This window comes from Bos grunniens, chromosome 10, assembly GCF_055505025.1.
Source record: "Bos grunniens cultivar Pamir isolate PY7600 chromosome 10, Bosgru_T2T1.0, whole genome shotgun sequence".
NCBI classification, from domain to species: Eukaryota; Metazoa; Chordata; class Mammalia; order Artiodactyla; family Bovidae; genus Bos; species Bos grunniens.
The window spans coordinates 92,946,002-92,964,766 of NC_141174.1; the positions used below are offsets into that span (position 1 = coordinate 92,946,002).

The following is an 18,765-nucleotide window of genomic DNA, read 5'->3' on the forward strand; positions in this document are numbered from 1 at the left end:
TCAGATAATTATGTGCTTAGTCATTTCAGTAGTGAGACTCTTTGTGACCCTATGGACTGTAGCCCACCAGGCTCCTCTGTCCATAGGATTCTCCGGGCTAGAATACTGGAGTGGGTTGCCATGCCCTCCTCCAGGGTAATTATAAATGAGATAATTATAATGGTCAATAATAAACTTATATAATGTTTATGAAAAGTGAAACTCATTTTCTTAGGTTAATTGTCAAAGTCAACTCATGCTTCATAGTCTTTATCCTTTCTATTTATTAACTTACAAAATAAGATCAAAGCTCGCTGCTGCTGCTGCTGCTGCTGCTAAGTCACTTCAGTCGTGTCTGACTCTGTGCGACCCCATAAACGGCAGCCCACCAGGCTCCCCCGTCCCTGGGATTCTCCAGGCAAGAACACTGGAGTGGGTTGCCGTTTCCTTCTCCAATCAAAGCTCACTATGACAGTTTAAAGCCCATCACTGGGCTCCATGTTACCTCTCTCTGTCTTGAATTTACAGTCTAGTAGCTCAGTACTGCCTATTAGTCCTCTCCATAAAATGTTTCTTATCTCATTACCATCTCTTGTTCCTTTTTAGTCTCTACCTAGAATATTTCCACTTTTTCCAGCTCTAAAGCTGTTTAAGATTCATCTGAGATGTCGCATCCCAAAAGAAACCCTCCACAACCTTCCTGCCTTCATCAGTGTTCCCTATCCCCATAGTCCCTTATCTATAGCACCATTATGTCTTAAGATTATATCTGGGACTATCTGTACTAGATTGTCTTACTTCTCTTTGTAGGCTCATTGTTTAGTTTCTCAGTGAATGAACAATTGAATTCTGTGCTAGGAAGAAATTTTTTCGGTATGTAAAGCTGGTATTATGATGCATCTGTCATTTATATGTGAGCCTTTGTTTATACTTTTTGGTTTTAGATGTCAGGTTTTATTATGCATGTCTCCGTCAGTAAACTAGAATGATACAGAATTTGTATTTGGAAATTTCTGTGTGTTTCTTTTTGACAGTTAGGTATCCATGGTCAAAAATGATTCCTATTTTGTTATTTCCCCCTAGTTAAAAAAAGGTTTTGTGGTTTAACTAACTGTAATTACTTTCTTGAGGTTTTCAAGTTCATTTTAAGAAGTAGTTTTGTTCTTTAACTATTTTCTTAATGGTTTTGATATCTGGGTTTAATTAATATGAGCAACTTTAGATAGAATAGGAAAAGTCAACTCATTCCACTTTAAATTTTTTCTGTTTATTTCTATCTAAAGTCTTTTTCTCCCCCCAACTTTAAAAATTTTTCATATTCTTGAAATGATTAGCCTTACTTAAAGTTAGAAATAAAGGAAAAAAAATTAACGTAAGTTTTTTCTTTTTATATTTTAGCCTTGATCCAGAGCAGAAAGAAATGTTAATTGAAATAATTGAAAAACTTCTGAAGGATAAAAGCACAGTAAGTAATATCTTTTCATGTCCAATAAATTGTGCTTTATTTATATAATATTATTTTACTATCATATATATGACATAATAATTCTTATAGAATAAAAAGACGCTCCTTGGAAGGAAAGCTATGGCAAACCTAGATAATGTATTAAAAAGTAGAAAAATCACTTTGCCAATAAAAGTTTGTATTGTCAAAGCTATGTTTTTTTTCCAGTAGTCCTTATAGATGTGAGATTTGGACCATAAAAAAGGCTGAGTGCCAGAGAATTGATGCTTTGAAACTGTGGGGCTGGAGAACTCTTGAGAGTCCTCTGGACTGCATGGAGATCAAACCAATCAATCCTAAAGAAAATAAACCTTGAATATTCATTGAAAGGACTAATGCTAAAGCTGAAGCTCTAATACTTTGACTACCTGATGCGAAGAGCCAACTCATTGGAGAACACCCTGATGCTGGGAAAGATTGAGAGCTAAAGGAGAAGAGGGTAGCAGAGGATGAGATGGTTAGATAGCATCACTGACTCGGTGGATATGAATTTGAGCGATCTCTGGGAGACAGTGGAGGACAGGGAAGCCTGGCACGCTGTAGTCCTTGTAGTGCAAAGAGGCAGACAGGACTTAGCGACAGAACAACAACAACTAGATTTTGAAATTATATAAATATTAATGGAGCTCATTAAAATCTTGAAAAATAAAAATGTCCAGGTAAAGAGAAAAGTTCCATTTGGAATTTTAGTTTGTTACATATTTCTTCATGAGAGTCTGAAGAAGAGCAAGTTGGGGAAAGACAATTCTTTCTTTAACCTGTAGCTAAATTGTCGACTGCTTTTAAGGTCAACTTTTTTTTATTTTAAACAATGATTTCGTAGGATTTTTAAAGGCTGAATCAGTTGAAAACAAATAATTGTTTTATAATGTATTGAGTATTGAAGAGATAATGAAAAATAGAGGAGTGTGTTTTAGTAGTATAAATGTGTTATTTTTTTTTCTTAGATACTAAAATGTTTTCATATGTATAACACTGTTTTATTGGCTGGTTAGTACTGAGCAAATTCCCCATCTTTTGGAAATGTACGTGTCTCTTCCTCCTTCCTATCCCACTCTTATTCTTTATGTATAGTGACATAATAATGAGATCTAGAAATAATGGCAATGCATGGGATCTATGAGCAGACCTCTGGAGGAGCTGGTGTAATGGTATCTTTTGGTGGAGTCCTCTGCACCCACAGAAAACACGACCCTCAAAACTATTCAAAAAAAGAATTCCAGCTCATTTTAGGAAGATATCACCCAGTTGCATGCATATCTGTTTATAGAAGCCAATATAGCAGCCACTAGCTTCGTATTGTGCTCAGTCGCTCAGTCATGCCCGACTCTTTGCGACCCCGTGGACTGGAGCCTGCCAGGCTGCTCTGATCATGGAATTCTCCAGGCAAAAATACTGGAGTGGGTTGCCATGACCTTCTCCAGGGGATCTTCCTGACCCAGCAATCGAACCCAAGTCTCCTGTATTGCAGGCAGATTCTTTACCATCTGAGCCACCAGCTAAGCCAGACTATGGCTGTTAATATATGGCTTAGTATACGGTCTGTCCTGGAGAATGCTCAGTGTGTATTTGAGAGGAATGTATATTCTACTGGCCTTTCGGTGGCGTATTCTGTAGATGTCTTTTGGGTCTCATTGGTTTATAATGTTGTTCAAGTCTTCTGTTCTTTATTGATCTTCCTTCTTGTGGCTCATTAAAAGTGGAATATTGAAGTCTACCGTTAACTATAGAGCTGTCAGTTCTGTCCCTGCTTGCTTTGTGTATTTAGGAACTCTGATATTTGGTGCATTAGTTCAGTTCAGTCGCTCGGTTGTGTCCGACTCTTGGCGACCCCATGAACCGCAGCATGCCAGGTCTTGCTGTCCACCACCAACTTCTGGAGTCTACCCAAACCCATGTCCATCGAGTTGGTGATGCCATCTAGCCATCTCATCCTCTGTCGTCCCCTTCTTCTGTCCCTAATCTCTCCCAGCATCAGGGTCTTTTCCAATGAGTCAACTCTTTGCATGAGATGGCCAAAGTATTGGAATTTCAGCTTCAACATCAGTCCTTCCAGTGAACACCCAGGACTGATCTCCTTTAGGATGGACTGGTTGGATCTCCTTGCAGTCCAAGGGACTCTCAAGAGTCTTCTCCAACACCACAGTTCAAAAGCATCAATTCTTGGGCGCTCAGCTTTCTTCACAGTCCAACTCTCACATCCATACATGAACACTGGAAAAACCATAGTCTTGACTAGACGGACCTTTGTTGGCAAAGTAATGTCTCTGCTTTTGAATATGCTCTCTAGGTTGGTCATAACTTTCCTTCCAAGGAGTAAGCGTCTTTTAATTTCATGGCTGCAGTCACCATCTGCAGTGATTTTGGAGCCCAGAAACGTAAAGTCTGACACTGTTTGCACTGTTTCCCCATCTATTTCCCATGAAGTGATGGGACCAGATGCCATGATCTTAGTTTTCTGAATGTTGAGCTTTAAGCCAACTTTTTCACTCTCCTCTTACACTTTCATCAAGAGGCTTTTTAGTTCCTCTTCACTTTCTGTCATAAGGGTGGTGTCATCTGCATATCTGAGGTTATTGATATTTCTCCCAGCAATCTTGATTCCAGCTTGTGCTTCTTCCAGCCCAGCTTTTCTCATGATGTACTTGGCATATAAGTTAAATAAGCAGAATGTACTTAAAATTGTTTTTACCTTCCTTTTGTCATTATAAAATGTCTCAATCTCTCATAACAGTTTTTAAATTCTACTTTGTCCTGTTTAAGTACAACTTTCTTACAATTGCTGTTTACATGATATACTTTTTCCTTCTTTTTACTCTCAACCTGTTGGTATTTTTTAATCTAATGTGTGTCTCCTGAGGTCTGTATAAAGTTGGATCTTGATATTTACTCTGGTCTGACTACATATGCTTTTTGTTTAGATGGTTTAATCCATTGACATTACTTCTTACTATAATATAGTTGATTTATAGCTACCATTATGTTTTTCTATGTCTCATGTCTTTTTTTGTTTGTTATTCCCCCTTCACTACTTTTTTTTAATATCCAGTGTATATATTGTGTATGATAACTCTTTTAGTGATGTTTTTCGCTATGTATTTTTGAAACTACTGTATTTACCTGAGACTATACTTGGAGACTCGGAGAAGGCAATGGCACCCCACTCCAGTACTCCTGCCTGGAAAATCCCATGGACTGAGGAGCCTGGTGGGCTGCAGTCCATGGGGTCACTAAGAGTTGGAGATGACTGAGCGACTTCACTTTCACTTTTCACTTCCATGCATTGGAGAGGGAAATGGCAGTCCACTCCAGTGTTCTTGCCTGGAGAATCCCAGGGACGGGGGAGCCTGGTGGGCTGCCATCTATGGGGTTGCACAGAGTCGGACACGACTGAAGTGACTTAGCAGCAGTAGCAGCATACTTGGAGACTAGATAGCAAATTTCTTTTAGTCAATAATGTAGCAGGAATCTTTATTTCTTCTGTAGTGGTTGGCATAATGAAGACAGAGAAAAGAAATTTGATTCCTTTTTGTCTTTTGTATGGCATACTTGTTATATGTTTCTAGACCCAAATACAAAATCAATGTTATTGATATTGTGGATAACTTGATTTTAGTAATAATAAAAAAAAATTCAGTTTCTTCTGTCTTGAAGACATTTGCCAAGTACTGTGAAGAATACTAAGATCTGTAAGAAACAGATCCTTTATTTTAAGGTAGTTTGCCATGATTTCTGCTACATAATAAGCTAAAGAAATTAGTTTCTTGGCCTAGAAATGAAATCTCCATATATAATATGTGCATGTCTTTTCAAACAAGATGTAACATGTCATGGGTAACAACTGTCTTCTTTGAAATTAAACAGAATTGTATTTGAGCCTAAAGTTTTACCACTTATTAGCTATGTATTAGGGGCTTCCCTGGTGGCTCAGAGGTAATGAATCCACCTGCAATGCAGAAAAGGCGGGTTCGATCCCTGGGTCGGGAAGTTCCTCTAGAGAAGCGGAAAACATCCCCTTCTCTCCTGGAAAAGGAAGTAACGGTGCACTGCAGTATTGTTGCCTGGGAAATCCCATGGATAGAGGAGCCTGGCAGGCTGCAGTCCATGGAGTCCCAAAAGAGTCAGACACTACTTAAGCGACTGAACAATAGCTATGTATTAAGCCTTCATAAATTTCAGCTTCCAAATTTTTAGGCCTTATTATTTCCAATCTATAAAGTTTTTGTTTGTGTTGAGGAAGTTATTGTATGTAAAATCCTTAGCACAGTGCCTGACACCGTAATAGGAGATTAATAAGAAACAAACGACTCAAAAAGGCATGTAAAGAATACACTTTCTTTGCAAATTTAGAATGTCTGGGTTCTGACCCTGTATTTTATATTTATTTCCAAAATACGATAGAAAAAATATTGTACTTGTTAATAGTAGATATTTAGTATTTGTTGAATAATTGTGAGCATTAATTTGCTATATTCTTGGTGCAGGTAATTAGGTATTTACTGTTGTTTTCAATGTTTTACTTCCCAAATGGTGTGTGTCATGCTCTGGTCATAGGTAGATAGATCCTTTGGGAGCTTTGACTGTCTTGTCATTTGTGAGGTACTACCTGTCCTAAAGTATATATAGGATATGTTTATTTTTTTTTAATTAGGAAAGAACCTACATCTGTTTTCTACCCATATGAAGCGGGAGTAGTTCATACTGAATTCTGTAATTTCAGAGCAGAAGTACACGGTTCTCCAGTGTTTTGCCTTTTCATGTCAATGTTTGTAACTTCCTTTTCCAGCATTGAGAAATGTGACTTAAATTATCCACTACACTCACTCACTCAGTCCTGGAATGCAGATAAAGTATTGTTTCGGAATTGCCAGCATGTACTCTGTGAAGAGTAGTGAGACGGGGACTACTAATTGAGTTAAATGTTGGTTTAAGAATTACGTTTATCATTAGCCTTACTTCCTTGAATGCTGTTGTAAATTGAAATTGCATTAACATTGTATGGTTGAACTTGTTACATTGGTATAGAAGAAAGCTAGCTATTGATTTTCTGTATGGTGATTTTATATTTTGCTTCTTTACTGAATTCTTTTATTGTTTGATTTAGTTTTATCTTTCAACCTCCATTGTTTCATTCCAGAAAATAAATCATATCATTTGCAAATAGAGATAACTTTACTTTCTCTTTTCTGATACTTAATGACTCTAATTTTTCTTATCATAGTTAATTATAACTTTAGTACCGTGTTCAGTAGTGGTGGAGATGGTGAGCATCCTTACCTTGTTTCAGTTTAAACGAAATGCCTGTCATGTGTGTGTATTAAGCAAGATGCTGACCTTGAGGATTTTTTTTCTCTTTATCTTTTAGTTTTGTCCGGTGTGTCAAGGTCAGTTTTTTTCCTGATACCCAGTGAGGCTTTTTACAATATAGATTTAGAATTTATGTTATTTCTGGCAAAGCGGTGTTGTTGTTGTTAAGTTTTAAATATTACTGCTGTTCAGCTGTTAGCTTTTCTTCTTCAGAGATTTCAGTTTTCTCTAAGTTGGATCTTTGCTGCCTTTACTTCTTTATCTCTCTTTCTTTCTCTTGGTTCTTTTTGTACTTTTCTTAAATGCCCCTTCCTAAATTTTTATTGAACTATTTTCTGCCGGGGTCATTTTGCAGTTTAATTAAGGTGTCTGGTTATTTCTTTTCTGGTTTCAATCAACTTCTGTTTCTTCCTGTTGTCTTTTGTTCATTTCTGTTTTGTGATTTTCAGTTTCAGTTCATTTATGTGATCTTGAAATGCTTCTTTGAGGCAAGTTAATTCATTTTGAAGTGTTACGTGACAGTTGTTTGTTTGCTTCATCATGAATTTTTTTGTGTGGATAATTTTCATCAATTGTTTTGATTTTCATCTTCTGCTCTGATCTACCAGGAATCTTTTTTTTTTTGTATTTTCACACATAGGCTCCTCTCTTTCTCTCTGCTCTTGCTTTCAGTTCTCTCTTATGCCCACTTCTAACTCGTGTCTGCTTTTATTCTGGGCAGTTGTTTCAGACTATCATAGATCTTTGTAAGGTTTGTGATACATAAATGACAGATAACTCTTTGATTTTAGAACTTATTTTCTACTTACATGTAATTAAAGTTTGGTAATTCCAAAGTATTTTAGTGTTGCTTAGAGCTTTGATTTTAATCTTTTTGCTTTCTCTGACTTTGCGTTCAGAGATTCACGTTTCCCCAGGTAGCATTAACATTCTACCCAGTAATTAAGTTGTCTACCCAGTATTTAAGTGTTTATGTTTTGTGAATGTTTTCTGATTATTTTTTCCTTTGTGTGCTTATAGTTTGATGTAAAAAGATTGAAAACATTATGATATCCATATAGATATTTATTGATCTTATCTTTATTATTACTTTTTCTTGCCAGATATAATATATTGAAGTGATATAGCTATATTTCTTCCCCACTAATTAATAGTGTTAGCATTAATATTTAAAATAAAAAATCTAAATCATTTTTGTTTAAAATTTCCTCATTAAATGATCCAAATTTAATTTATTTCCACATTTTAAAAGGAGTTTATTTGCTGTCAGCAGGAGCTTTTTGGGATCATGATGATAATGATGATGACATTGCTGTTGCTGCTGATAAATAAATTTTGAAAGGTGTTAATATGTTTAAGAACTCTATTTAATCTCTGTTGATTTTGAGATTTACCTTCTGTTGCTTCTTTTAGTCTAAAGGAAGATTTTATTGAAATTGAGATTTCAAAATTAGTTGTGTCACTCTGATTTTAAGAAAAGGTAGAAATAAAAGGCCTATTAAAATAGAAGTGTTTTTCCCTTTTACTAGATAAATATGTATATTTGTCATATGAAAAGTCCTTTCCTCAAAATAAGTCACTTTGGGTTTAGGAATACAGTTATGGTAATATAACTAGAAAAACATCTTAGAATTACTTAGATAGCTATTGTCTGAAGGTATCTATTGGGCTTCCCTGGTGGCTCAGATGGTAAAGTGTCTGCCTGCAACACGGAAGACCCAGGTTCAATCCTTGGGTCAGGAAGATCCCCTGGAGAAGGAAATGGCAACCCACTCCAGTACTCTTGCCTGGAAAATCCTATGGACGGAGGAGCCCGGTAGGCTAAGCCCATGGGGTCTGTATCTGTAAATTTTAAAAGATATAAGAGCTTACCATGTCAGTGCAATTAAGGGAACACTTTTATTTATGCTAATCATACAGTCAACTGTTACATTTTTTAATATAATTTCTTTATTGTATTTTCCTGGATTTACCATTTTCATCATATTTTCTCTATTCAACGTATCCGAAACACTTCATTTCTTTACTGAAAACCTTTCGGATGTGTAAATTCCTTTTTAAAATTTATAACACTTTCTCGTTTTTGTTTAAAATGTAGAAATTTATATTTATTGAGCAATTTAAGCTTTGTAGTGAACCTTCTTTCTTTTATTTAGAACACCTCAAAAGCAAAGTGGTATTTATTTCCTTTTCCTTTCAGGTTAATTTTAAAGAAATCCTTTTGTAGCATTTAACTTTCTAATAGAAAATGGCTTCTTAGGAAAACAAATTAGATCAGTGCCTACTGAAAATTTGAGTTGTTTATTTATATTTTTTTGGTGACAAAGTTTCTTCTCCTTAATTTAGCTACAAAATGATGTTTAATGAATATATTGGTAGTTCATAGCTAAGCTGTGGGGGTAAGACACTATTTTATAAGTTATTGATTTAATGTTGGTAAAAGCTTCACTCTTATGGGCAAAAAACACACCTCTGAGTTTGTGCAGATGTTTTATTGTGATAGATCTATTATCCAGCTATTAGAAGATAAATGACTGATCTTTCCCATTTTCCATGCCTCAAGAAAATTGAAATAAGAAGGGGAATATCATTTGGGCTGTATGATTAGGGCAGGTTGGATGGCCATTAATTTAAGAGAAGAAAATCTTGGCAGCACTGGCCAACTTATACCATATTATCAATCAAACCTTGATGCACTTCTTGTGATGACCCAGCACTCTCAGGTTTTTCCAACGTTAATTAGAATTCATGACAAAATAGATGCAAGGAAACGTTTTGTACCCTTCATAATTTTATAGAAAATTTATTGTTATTAGAGGAACCATTTGCTTAGTGTGATTTTTTTCATTACCAGCTTGTCAACTAGCATAGATAATCTGGAGGAAATATGAACTCCATAGATGGAGTGTCACTTTTGTTGATGGTTCATGTAGTTTACCTTGGAGCACAGCTAATGGCTGAAGTTCATAGCAACAGCACAGAAAAACGTGGCAACCAAGGGAAGATAAATGAGCCATGTTTATTGCTTTAATATAAAAAATACATAAATGGAAAACTGCATTTGAATTTGATGAGCTCATTGCTAGTTTCGTTGGAGTGATTTATTTTTCCCCTTATGTAAAAAGCTACTATTGACACAGTGAGATGGAAATTAACTGTCTGTTTTTGGGAAACCAATATTTTTGGTTTTCAAATCTCAGTAGATCATTTTATTTTAATTCTGTAAGTTTTTATAGAATATTGAACATTTAATATACCAGAATTATCCAATTCTTCTGGCAGTTTTTAGGCTGGGGTCAACTGTTAAAACCATATGATGAATGAAATATCTAAAATCATTAGAAAAAAGATGATTTTATAATATTTTTCCTAGTTACTTATGTGTTTCCATAAACTTTACCTGAACTTAAACAATTATTTTTTCAATTTTAATGTTGTTTGTTAATTCTGTAGAACTATTTTATACCTGTAGGTCTTGTTTTGATAAATTTAGTACCATGTGGGAACTGATTTTCCATTTAATTGTTTGGTGTCTAAACATAATTGAAAAAAATAATCTCTAGGTTTAGGCAAAATAACTTGATTTTACATAGTATTCCTTAAATTCAAACTTTGTTGAATTCCCATTTCGGTTTCATATATTACTTCATTCTAAGTGATATTACTCATTTTTGTTCTTTAGCACCCTAACCATTTAAAAAAGTATAGCTTAATTAATATGATTGACATGTATAAAACATATGTAAATATAAATGTTTTACAAATACCATGTTATTCTATAGTTTGATGGCATAAACTTAGTTGTTTTAAGAGATTTTTAAATGATAACAGTTCTCATCTTTTAGAAATATTATTACTGAAGAGTGATTTGTACAGAAGACATCAAAATGTGGAGTTGAAAACACAAACATAACTTCCTTCCCATATCAATAGCAAATAGAAAATTATACGTATAATACATTTTTATTTAGTTCACACAAATAATCAATTCTTTGTTTTTTCGATTGAGGTGCATACATGCTGGGACCAGCAGGCACCAGTACTTGGGCAGGGCTGGAGTCAATAAATGCAGCTTCACGTTTATACTGATTGGTAATTCATAAAATCCTCGCAGGACTGGAAACTTGTTTAGCATAATAGCAGGTCTATATTCTGAGCTGTTTTCTTTCAATTGTATTGTTGGTTGCATATTAATAAACTAAATGTCAGCCAAGTAGAGGGACAAACAATAAAAATATGAATACCACTGTATCTAATATTTTTCAAAAAGTACCATTTCAGTAAGTTTTATTTCTATTTAATTGCTTATTTTAAGACATTGGGGAAATTTTAGACACTAAAATGAAGATCCCTAGTGTTCAGAAAGAATATGATATTAATTTATTTTTTCAAAACCATATTATATTGTTGGCTAACTCCACACATATCAGTGGTACATATATAGAAGTATTTGTCTATTATATATTCTGCTTAGCTTGTGTCTTTATACTAAAGAAATCTTAATTTCATCACTTTGGCAAAACAATTCCAAAAACAGCATTTGTGTTTAATTAAATGGTTTGGGAGAAAAGCTTCCTTTTATTGGTACTGTCTTATTTCAACTTACATACATCATTATATAAATAATAATAATGTTCTAAAATTGTAGCCAGTATTTCTTGTAAATAAATTATGTTGGTAGAAATTAACAGGTTGATTAAAATATGTAAGATTTGAAAGTGTTTTTGTTCTAAAGACATTTATGAGTTCAGCACACATTTTAAGATAGATTCATCATAGATAGCATCACTGACTCAATGGACATGAGTTTGAGCAAACTATGGGAGATAGTGAAGGACAGGGAGGCCTGGCATGCGGCAGTCCATGGGATTGCAGAGAGTCAGACGTGACTTAGCGACTGAACAATGTGGTGAAATTGTCATTCTCATTTTAAACTGACATGATATGGTCTTTGTTATTGTACTGTGTAATGAATCTTCAGAGTTTTGGTAAGGTTTAAAAATGCAAACTGCCCATAATTAATATGTCTAATCCATGTATGAACAGTTCATTGAAATTTAACCTGATGAAATAAGAAAAACAATTTCTAATACTAATACTTCTGATTCTAAGTGTTAGCTTTTCAGATATGTTTCAGCTATCAATATTATTCTTTTGGGCAGTGACTCTTCAAAATTTTTTGTTATTCAAACATGGATATTTTATTAGTCAAATGACTGAATATTTTACTGATTGCCATAACACTGATTGCATCTCTGTAATGCCCGAGTAGAATCTTTGATGGGAGGAAAACGTTTTTTAATGAGTTGCTATTTCTTTCTTTTCTAGTTGGTGGCTGGCAGTGTTGTCATGGCTTTTGAAGAAGTTTGCCCGGATAGAATAGATCTCATTCACAAGAACTACCGCAAGCTATGTAATTTACTGGTCGATGTAGAAGAGTGGGGCCAGGTTGTGATCATCCACATGCTAACCCGGTATGCCCGCACTCAGTTTGTCAGTCCTTGGAGAGAGGTAAGTGCTGAATGATCTTGTGCTTACACAGTGAACTAGGAAAACGGATGCGGCTTCTAAAGTGTGTACAGGTTTAAGAGCAGGAAAATATAAAAATCTGCGTGTTTAAGGAGGACTGATTTTTTTTTCACGTTCTTTTGGAAAGCAGAAAACGAGCATAAATGCATGGATAATTGTTCATTGTTTTGGCTCTGATTGATGCATGTTTAGTGGCATAGTGAATAAACTTTTGGTTTGAGGCCTGGCAAGAGGCCTTTGCTGGGAACAGCAGCTCGATAAAGTGTTGGCAGTGACATTGCCAAATGATGGATTTTTTTGGTTGTTAGTTTCATACCTTTCAGACCCAACTATTCCAGGCACTCACTTGTAAAAGTAGATAATGTGATTCTAACATGTGAATTTATACCAAAGATAATTTCGCACCTTTACAGGTAAATTGTTTGTGAACTCAACTACTTTTTCCCCGGTTTTATATTTCTAGAATGTTTGTTTTACTTTTTTTCACTTAAGCTGGTAGAATTTTAGTAAAATTAATAATTAAGTATACCTTACAGTGAAGTTATTTTCTTTGTGCCGATGAACTTTAGAAGCATACCTTACTTCTTTCATTACATTAACAAGTTAGAAAACCTTATTTCATAGTTTGCAATAGAGATATCAGTGTATATGTAAGATTTAAGGGTAAACTTTAACTAGTTTAAAGAAATCACTGAATATTATAAAATAGCACTTGCATTCATTCTATACTTAATGATATTTCTTTGTCTTTTTAAAAAGCAGTATTATAGATTTTAAAAACAGAATGGAAAGTAAAAGACCAGATTACCACACAATTATGTCATAGTGGTTTTTACACAAGCTTATGAATAGGCTTTGATCGAATGTTCAGTACTAATTGCTTTTGTTAATTAGAAATAATATTAAAGTGAGAGAAAAACATATAAAAGGGAAAATGTTCATAATTCTTGCTTTATATGATGTATCCAGTTTTCAGATATTTAAGAACTTAAATGTTTAAAATATTTATCAGTGTTTTCTGCATTTACCAAGTATTGTTACTGTTAAAAAGTATTTAAGATTTTAAAAAATATATCTTTAACCAGAAGGCTACTTGTAATATTGACTTCATCTTAATTTTAATATTGAAAAGGTGATTGGGTTATTCTACTTAAAATTCAAAAGGGATTTTAAACTATTCATATGTAAACATCGAATGCCACATAGAGCTCTTAGATTGATGAAATTTTAGCTTTGAACAAAGTAAAATTTTGAAGGCAGTTTTGCTGGATTAAGCAGCATGTCCATGCTACAAGTGTCTTGACCCTTTCCTTCAGTGGTAACTTGGAAGAGAGATTTTTTTTGTTGCTAGTAGCTATAGCTATCTGTTTGATTTCAGCCAGTCACTTTCCAGAATGCTATTCATATATATATATTTTTTTTCCTGTGTTGTAAGATTATAGGTTTTTTTTATCTTATCTAGCTATTGTCACTATTTAAAAATTTTTTAATTTCCTGTCATCATCGAATCATTTTCAGTAACTGTATGCAAGTGATCCATGCTTTATCATTATGTAGAATCTAGAGTTTTAAAAAAGTGTATTTTTCTTACCTTCTAAAATAGATTTTCAAATATCTCTTTTTGTAATTGTCTCTGTTTCTATTCCTTGAATTTTATTTTAGGTAAAATTAATTGTTAAAGCTGTTCAAAAAGCCCAACAGTTAAAATCTACACTGCCATATATATATTTACTCTTTTGACAGATAATTTTAAAAATTGATACTGTAGTGCGTTCTTTGTGTTTTCATGTGTAACTCTGTGAACATCAATTTTTACAAACATGAGATGAAGTCTGATCGTTGTTCTGGGTGCACTGGAATTGCACTCCCTCATTTCTTTGCCTTCTTTGCAGTCTGACGTTGGCATTATTCTAAATTCTGTAGGTTAGTTGACAAATTTTGTAGTTGCCAGCTCTGCAGCTCTGTCCTCAGGAAGCTAGCTCTGCTTGGGGAGCAACCACAGGGGTTGTAGGGGAGGGTGGGCAGTGCTACTCCTGGGGATCTTGCCACCGTTCCAAATGGAGCAGCTTCACCTTTGCTTGCCTTTCATAGGCAGCTATATGTATGACTTCCTTTGAGAAAGGCTCCTTGGCTTAAGGAAAGAAAGAAAACCACTTAAATAGAACATTTGTAAGAGTGTAGCTAACTATAATCATATGTATTTTTTAAAATTATAGAAGCAGTTGAAGCACATGGTGAAATAAAAATCAGTCTTCTCATAATTCGTTCCTTTATATATATTTGCTCATGACTTTTTAAGATATATTTTTTGTTTACTTTAATAAGTTTCTGACTGTGTGAAAGTCCATGAAAGTCCCACCAAACTCCTCTGTTCATAGAATTCTCCAGACAAGAACTCTGGAGTGGGTTGCCATTTTCTTCTCTAGGGGATCTTCCTGACCCAGGGATTGAACCTGGGTCTCCTGAATTAGAGGCAGATTCTTTACTGTCTAAGCCACCAGGGAAGCCCTGTTCTAGTCAAAGCTAATTTTGAAGCCCCCTCCCTAATCCTTAGTGCTCAAACATTACAGTTAGCTAACAACCATAATTAACTTTGCTTTTCAAAGAGAAAAATTATGTTTCTCATTGAATTCTTTAAAATATTTGTTTGTGTTCATATGCTTGAAGAGTAGCAAAAAAAAAAAAAAATTTTTTTTTTTTTTTTTTAAGGAATTGAAAATTAGAAGTTCTTTCTGAGGTGGACTGATGTACATGCTTTTTTGTTAGTAAGTCCTCAAATGAACACATCATATACAAACAAGCTTCTTCAGGGGCAGAAGCGATTTTTAATTTAGTTTATTTGCATCATTATAGATCAGTATTTAGGCTGTTTATATGTAAATGTATGATTTGCGGAACAATTAAGTGTTGACAAAGTAGATTGCAGTCATATCAATTGCAGTGCATTTTCCATAATTTTTCTAACTGACATCTTTGATGATAAATAGTGGATGCCAAGTCAAAGCCGATTATACAGTGCACTAGGAATTCATGGGGCTGTCAGGGAGAAGACCGATTGACTTTAAATTTACATATTAATGAGAAGATTTGTTAAGAGGGTGCTTGACTATAGAAAATAACAGCATATTTATAGGGCACGACATTTTATAAATACAGCTGATGCAGGAAAATGGAAATTAAACCTTTTAGGTTAATAAATTCAAGGGACTGCTAAAATGCATATTTGCATTTTTATTTTCTTAAATTTACCTTACTCTTTGCAGTCCAAGTGGCTGCTTTTTTTTTTTTTTAATTCTAGGTCAACTTTGTATAATTTTCAAGGATATAAAATTACTTCAATGTTTTCTTTGTATCATTCAAGCTTATTGTAGGAGAATAGTGAAAGTATAAATGATGTAAGTCTCTAATAGTAAAGTTGCTTTTGTAGAAGTAATAGATTTTTTAAAATAAATGTTACAAAGCACCAAGTAAATTTTAAGAGTGATTTTTTAAAAAATGTTTGTGGCAAGTAAATTTTAAGAGTGATTTTTTAAAAAATGTTTGTGGCATTCAGTTAAAGACTGAAGTGAAACTCATGTCACTGGGCCTGATAAGAATGTCTTTAATTTTATGAATTTAAAGTTGAACTTTCTCTAGGAGATGATGGGTTTGGAATAATTATCAAAATATTTTACTTCACTAGTTTAGAACTTAAAATTCTGTAGCTCACAGTTACATTTTAGTATATGATTCCAGATAATAAATTCCGGTGGAAATACATATTCCAGTTTGAAATTTGAAGCAATAATTTTACTTTTCTTCCTCCCATTATATCAGTACTTCAATTGTAAGAGCTTATATAGGTGTAAGAAAATTCCAAGTTTACAGTTTTGTTTAAAGTATTTTTAAGATAGGTTTTTTAAGTTTTTCAAGGGTAGCTATAAAATAAGAACTCATCAGAACACAAAGTTCATGTACATACTTCTTGATTAGCAATTTTCTGCAAGTATAAAGGTATTTGGGGAAAAAATGCAAAACTCCACATCTAGGTCCTGTTTTAGAGGACCTTTGTTAGAGATTATTTTTTTAAACTTTCTTTACAGGTTAATTTTCTTTGTAAAATAAATTTTGTATTTTGTTTTACTAGTGGGCTGTATTTGAATCTAATTTGGTATCCTCTGGATTTTTTAAAAAACAAAAGCTTGAAGCTTGGGGTAGAATCCATGCTTTACAATGCACATTTAAAAGTTTTTTGCTCACTCTTTCAGACAACTGTTGAGGAAGGAAGGGCTCAGTGTGCAATTTAATGGGAAACTATGGACCACGTGCCGATACTGAAATGAGGTCTCTGTCTCTCCTTTCATTGGTTATGGAGCATTTATCTTACCAGTTACTTATTTTTTGTTGTTGTTGTTTATAGTTTATTTTTGTTTGGCTTTTTTAAACTTACATAGTTTCTTTTCTAAAGAAACATTAAAATTTTATTCAAGTATCGTGTATGGTTAAAAGAATACTGCAAGGCTTATAAGAAACAACATTTTCTTATCCCACTTTTTCCCATGCTTGGATCAACTACTTCAAATTCTTTTAGGCCTTTTCATATTTGTGTGCATTTAACTTTCTCCATTTCTAAGTAATGTCTATCTATCTATATATATATGGTGCTATATAGCCCTATATATATGTATTATATGTAAAGATATATGTATTATATATATATTATATATCATGTATATATTATATATAATATAAAGATATATACTATGTACATGCATAATATATATATCTTTACATATAATACATATATGTGTGTGTGTATATATATACATATAGAGAGAGAGCACTGTATATATATATGGTGCTAGCATGCGAAATGAGCGCAATTTCTGGTAGTTTGAATGTTCTTCGGCACTCCCTTCTGGAATTGAAATTGCCTAGTTTATCATGTCACTATTAACAAAGCACACGACATTCTCCATCAGAAAATTAAATCATCTCCAAATATTATTTTATATGCAGTTGTTGAGATTCTACCAGTTGCCTACCAAATATCAACTCTCCAGCTTCACTTTTTAAATAAAAGAATCCTGATATTTTGTTCAGAGTAGCAATACATCCAGTTAAAAATAACCAACTTCCTCTCAGACTCCCTTGGAGTCAAGTAATGGTTGTATGAACCAGTTGGAGAAATTGAAATAGTTGTGGAGATATTCTGGCTGAGATTCTAGGAAAGCCATTGTTTTCCTGGCAGACTTACTGATTTTACCCTTTGCCTTTTTTTCATTGTTTCTTCTTGGAATGTATGTGTGATGAATACAGGTACAGCAGCCATTTGGCAGGCATGAAGATGAAGCCACAGTCTGGAATTTTGGCGGGGGTGGGGGAAAGTTTTCCATATGGGTGACTTGATATTTCTGTTACATATAGCTGAACACATTCCAGTCAGTACCGTTGTCGTATATCTAGTATTCCAATAACTTCATACTCTTCCAGGAGACGTCCTGGAGGCTCTATATCCTCCTGTTCTAATCTGATTGCTTTCTAGGCTTGCTACACAGCTGTTGTCCTGGAACTTAATTTCTTCTCTCTTCTGTGTTAAATCCTCTATTTCTTAGGCCTTCCTGTCTGTACTGTCTTCTTTTTTGGTCTTCCAGAATGGAGCACATCCTCCAGTCACTTCTTAAGAATGGGTAGATGAGAGATAAAATTTCAAGATTTTGCAGTATTGCTGTCACACTTGATATTTTGACTGGACTCTTGGGTCAGTCTTCTCTTAGGTCTTCTATGTTTGAAATGTCTTGCTACTTTTACACATGACTTCTCGGCCAGATGTAATACTGTTGGGTCACACGTTCTGAGAGCTCTGTAGTCACGGATTTTTCTTTTCTGCAGGTAACTCTATTTTTTTGTTTGTTTGAATCCTCAAAAAGATGGTTTTTTGCTTGTTTATTTTTTCTTAAAATATTTAGAGGATTAACAACGTTGCATCTTCGGTGTGGATCATTCTATATGCTCTGTATATTCACTTCTTTGTATATTTTAGGGAATTGTCTTTTTATGTTTTAGTTTTTTAATTTGATGGTCAAACTTCTTTTCTTACTCCTTGTCAATTATATGCTTCAGGAATACAGATTTTTCTATTTTATAATCCTTTGTCTGCTGTGTCTGTCACCTCTTTAAATAATTGCTTTAATGTTTGCCTTTTTATTTGCATTCATACATCTCCAGTCTTTTGTGTGTGTGTTAGTAATTTGATTTTCAGTGACCTGAAGTCTGTTACTTATAATTTTTACTTAATTTGGTAATGATATTGCTTTCATTTTTAAGTTTACTCAGGTTTCACTCTTTCCTTTATTCTGTGATTTGAATATATGAGGTATTTTTTTTGGGGGGGGGGTTCACATTCTTACTAACTTGCTAGAGAATTTCTTTTGATATATGGAGAATCTTTTTACAGAATAATTTGT

The 18,765-nt window shown here is 33.9% G+C and overlaps 1 protein-coding gene across 6 annotated transcripts in view; it reads left to right on the forward strand.

Moving 5' to 3' along the window:
• AP3B1 (adaptor related protein complex 3 subunit beta 1) overlaps positions 1-18,765 on the forward strand; it is a 235,814-nt gene that overhangs the window by 59,307 nt on the left and 157,742 nt on the right. For all 6 annotated transcript variants that reach the window (XR_015135511.1, XM_086323143.1, XM_086323144.1 and 3 more), the window contains 2 exons: positions 1,378-1,444; positions 12,119-12,301. Coding sequence is in view for 5 of the 6 variants with exons in the window: in XM_086323143.1 (XP_086179269.1) it covers positions 1,378-1,444; positions 12,119-12,301 (250 nt within the window). In the remaining variant the exon portion in view is untranslated. The remainder of the gene's footprint in view (positions 1-1,377; positions 1,445-12,118; positions 12,302-18,765) is intronic.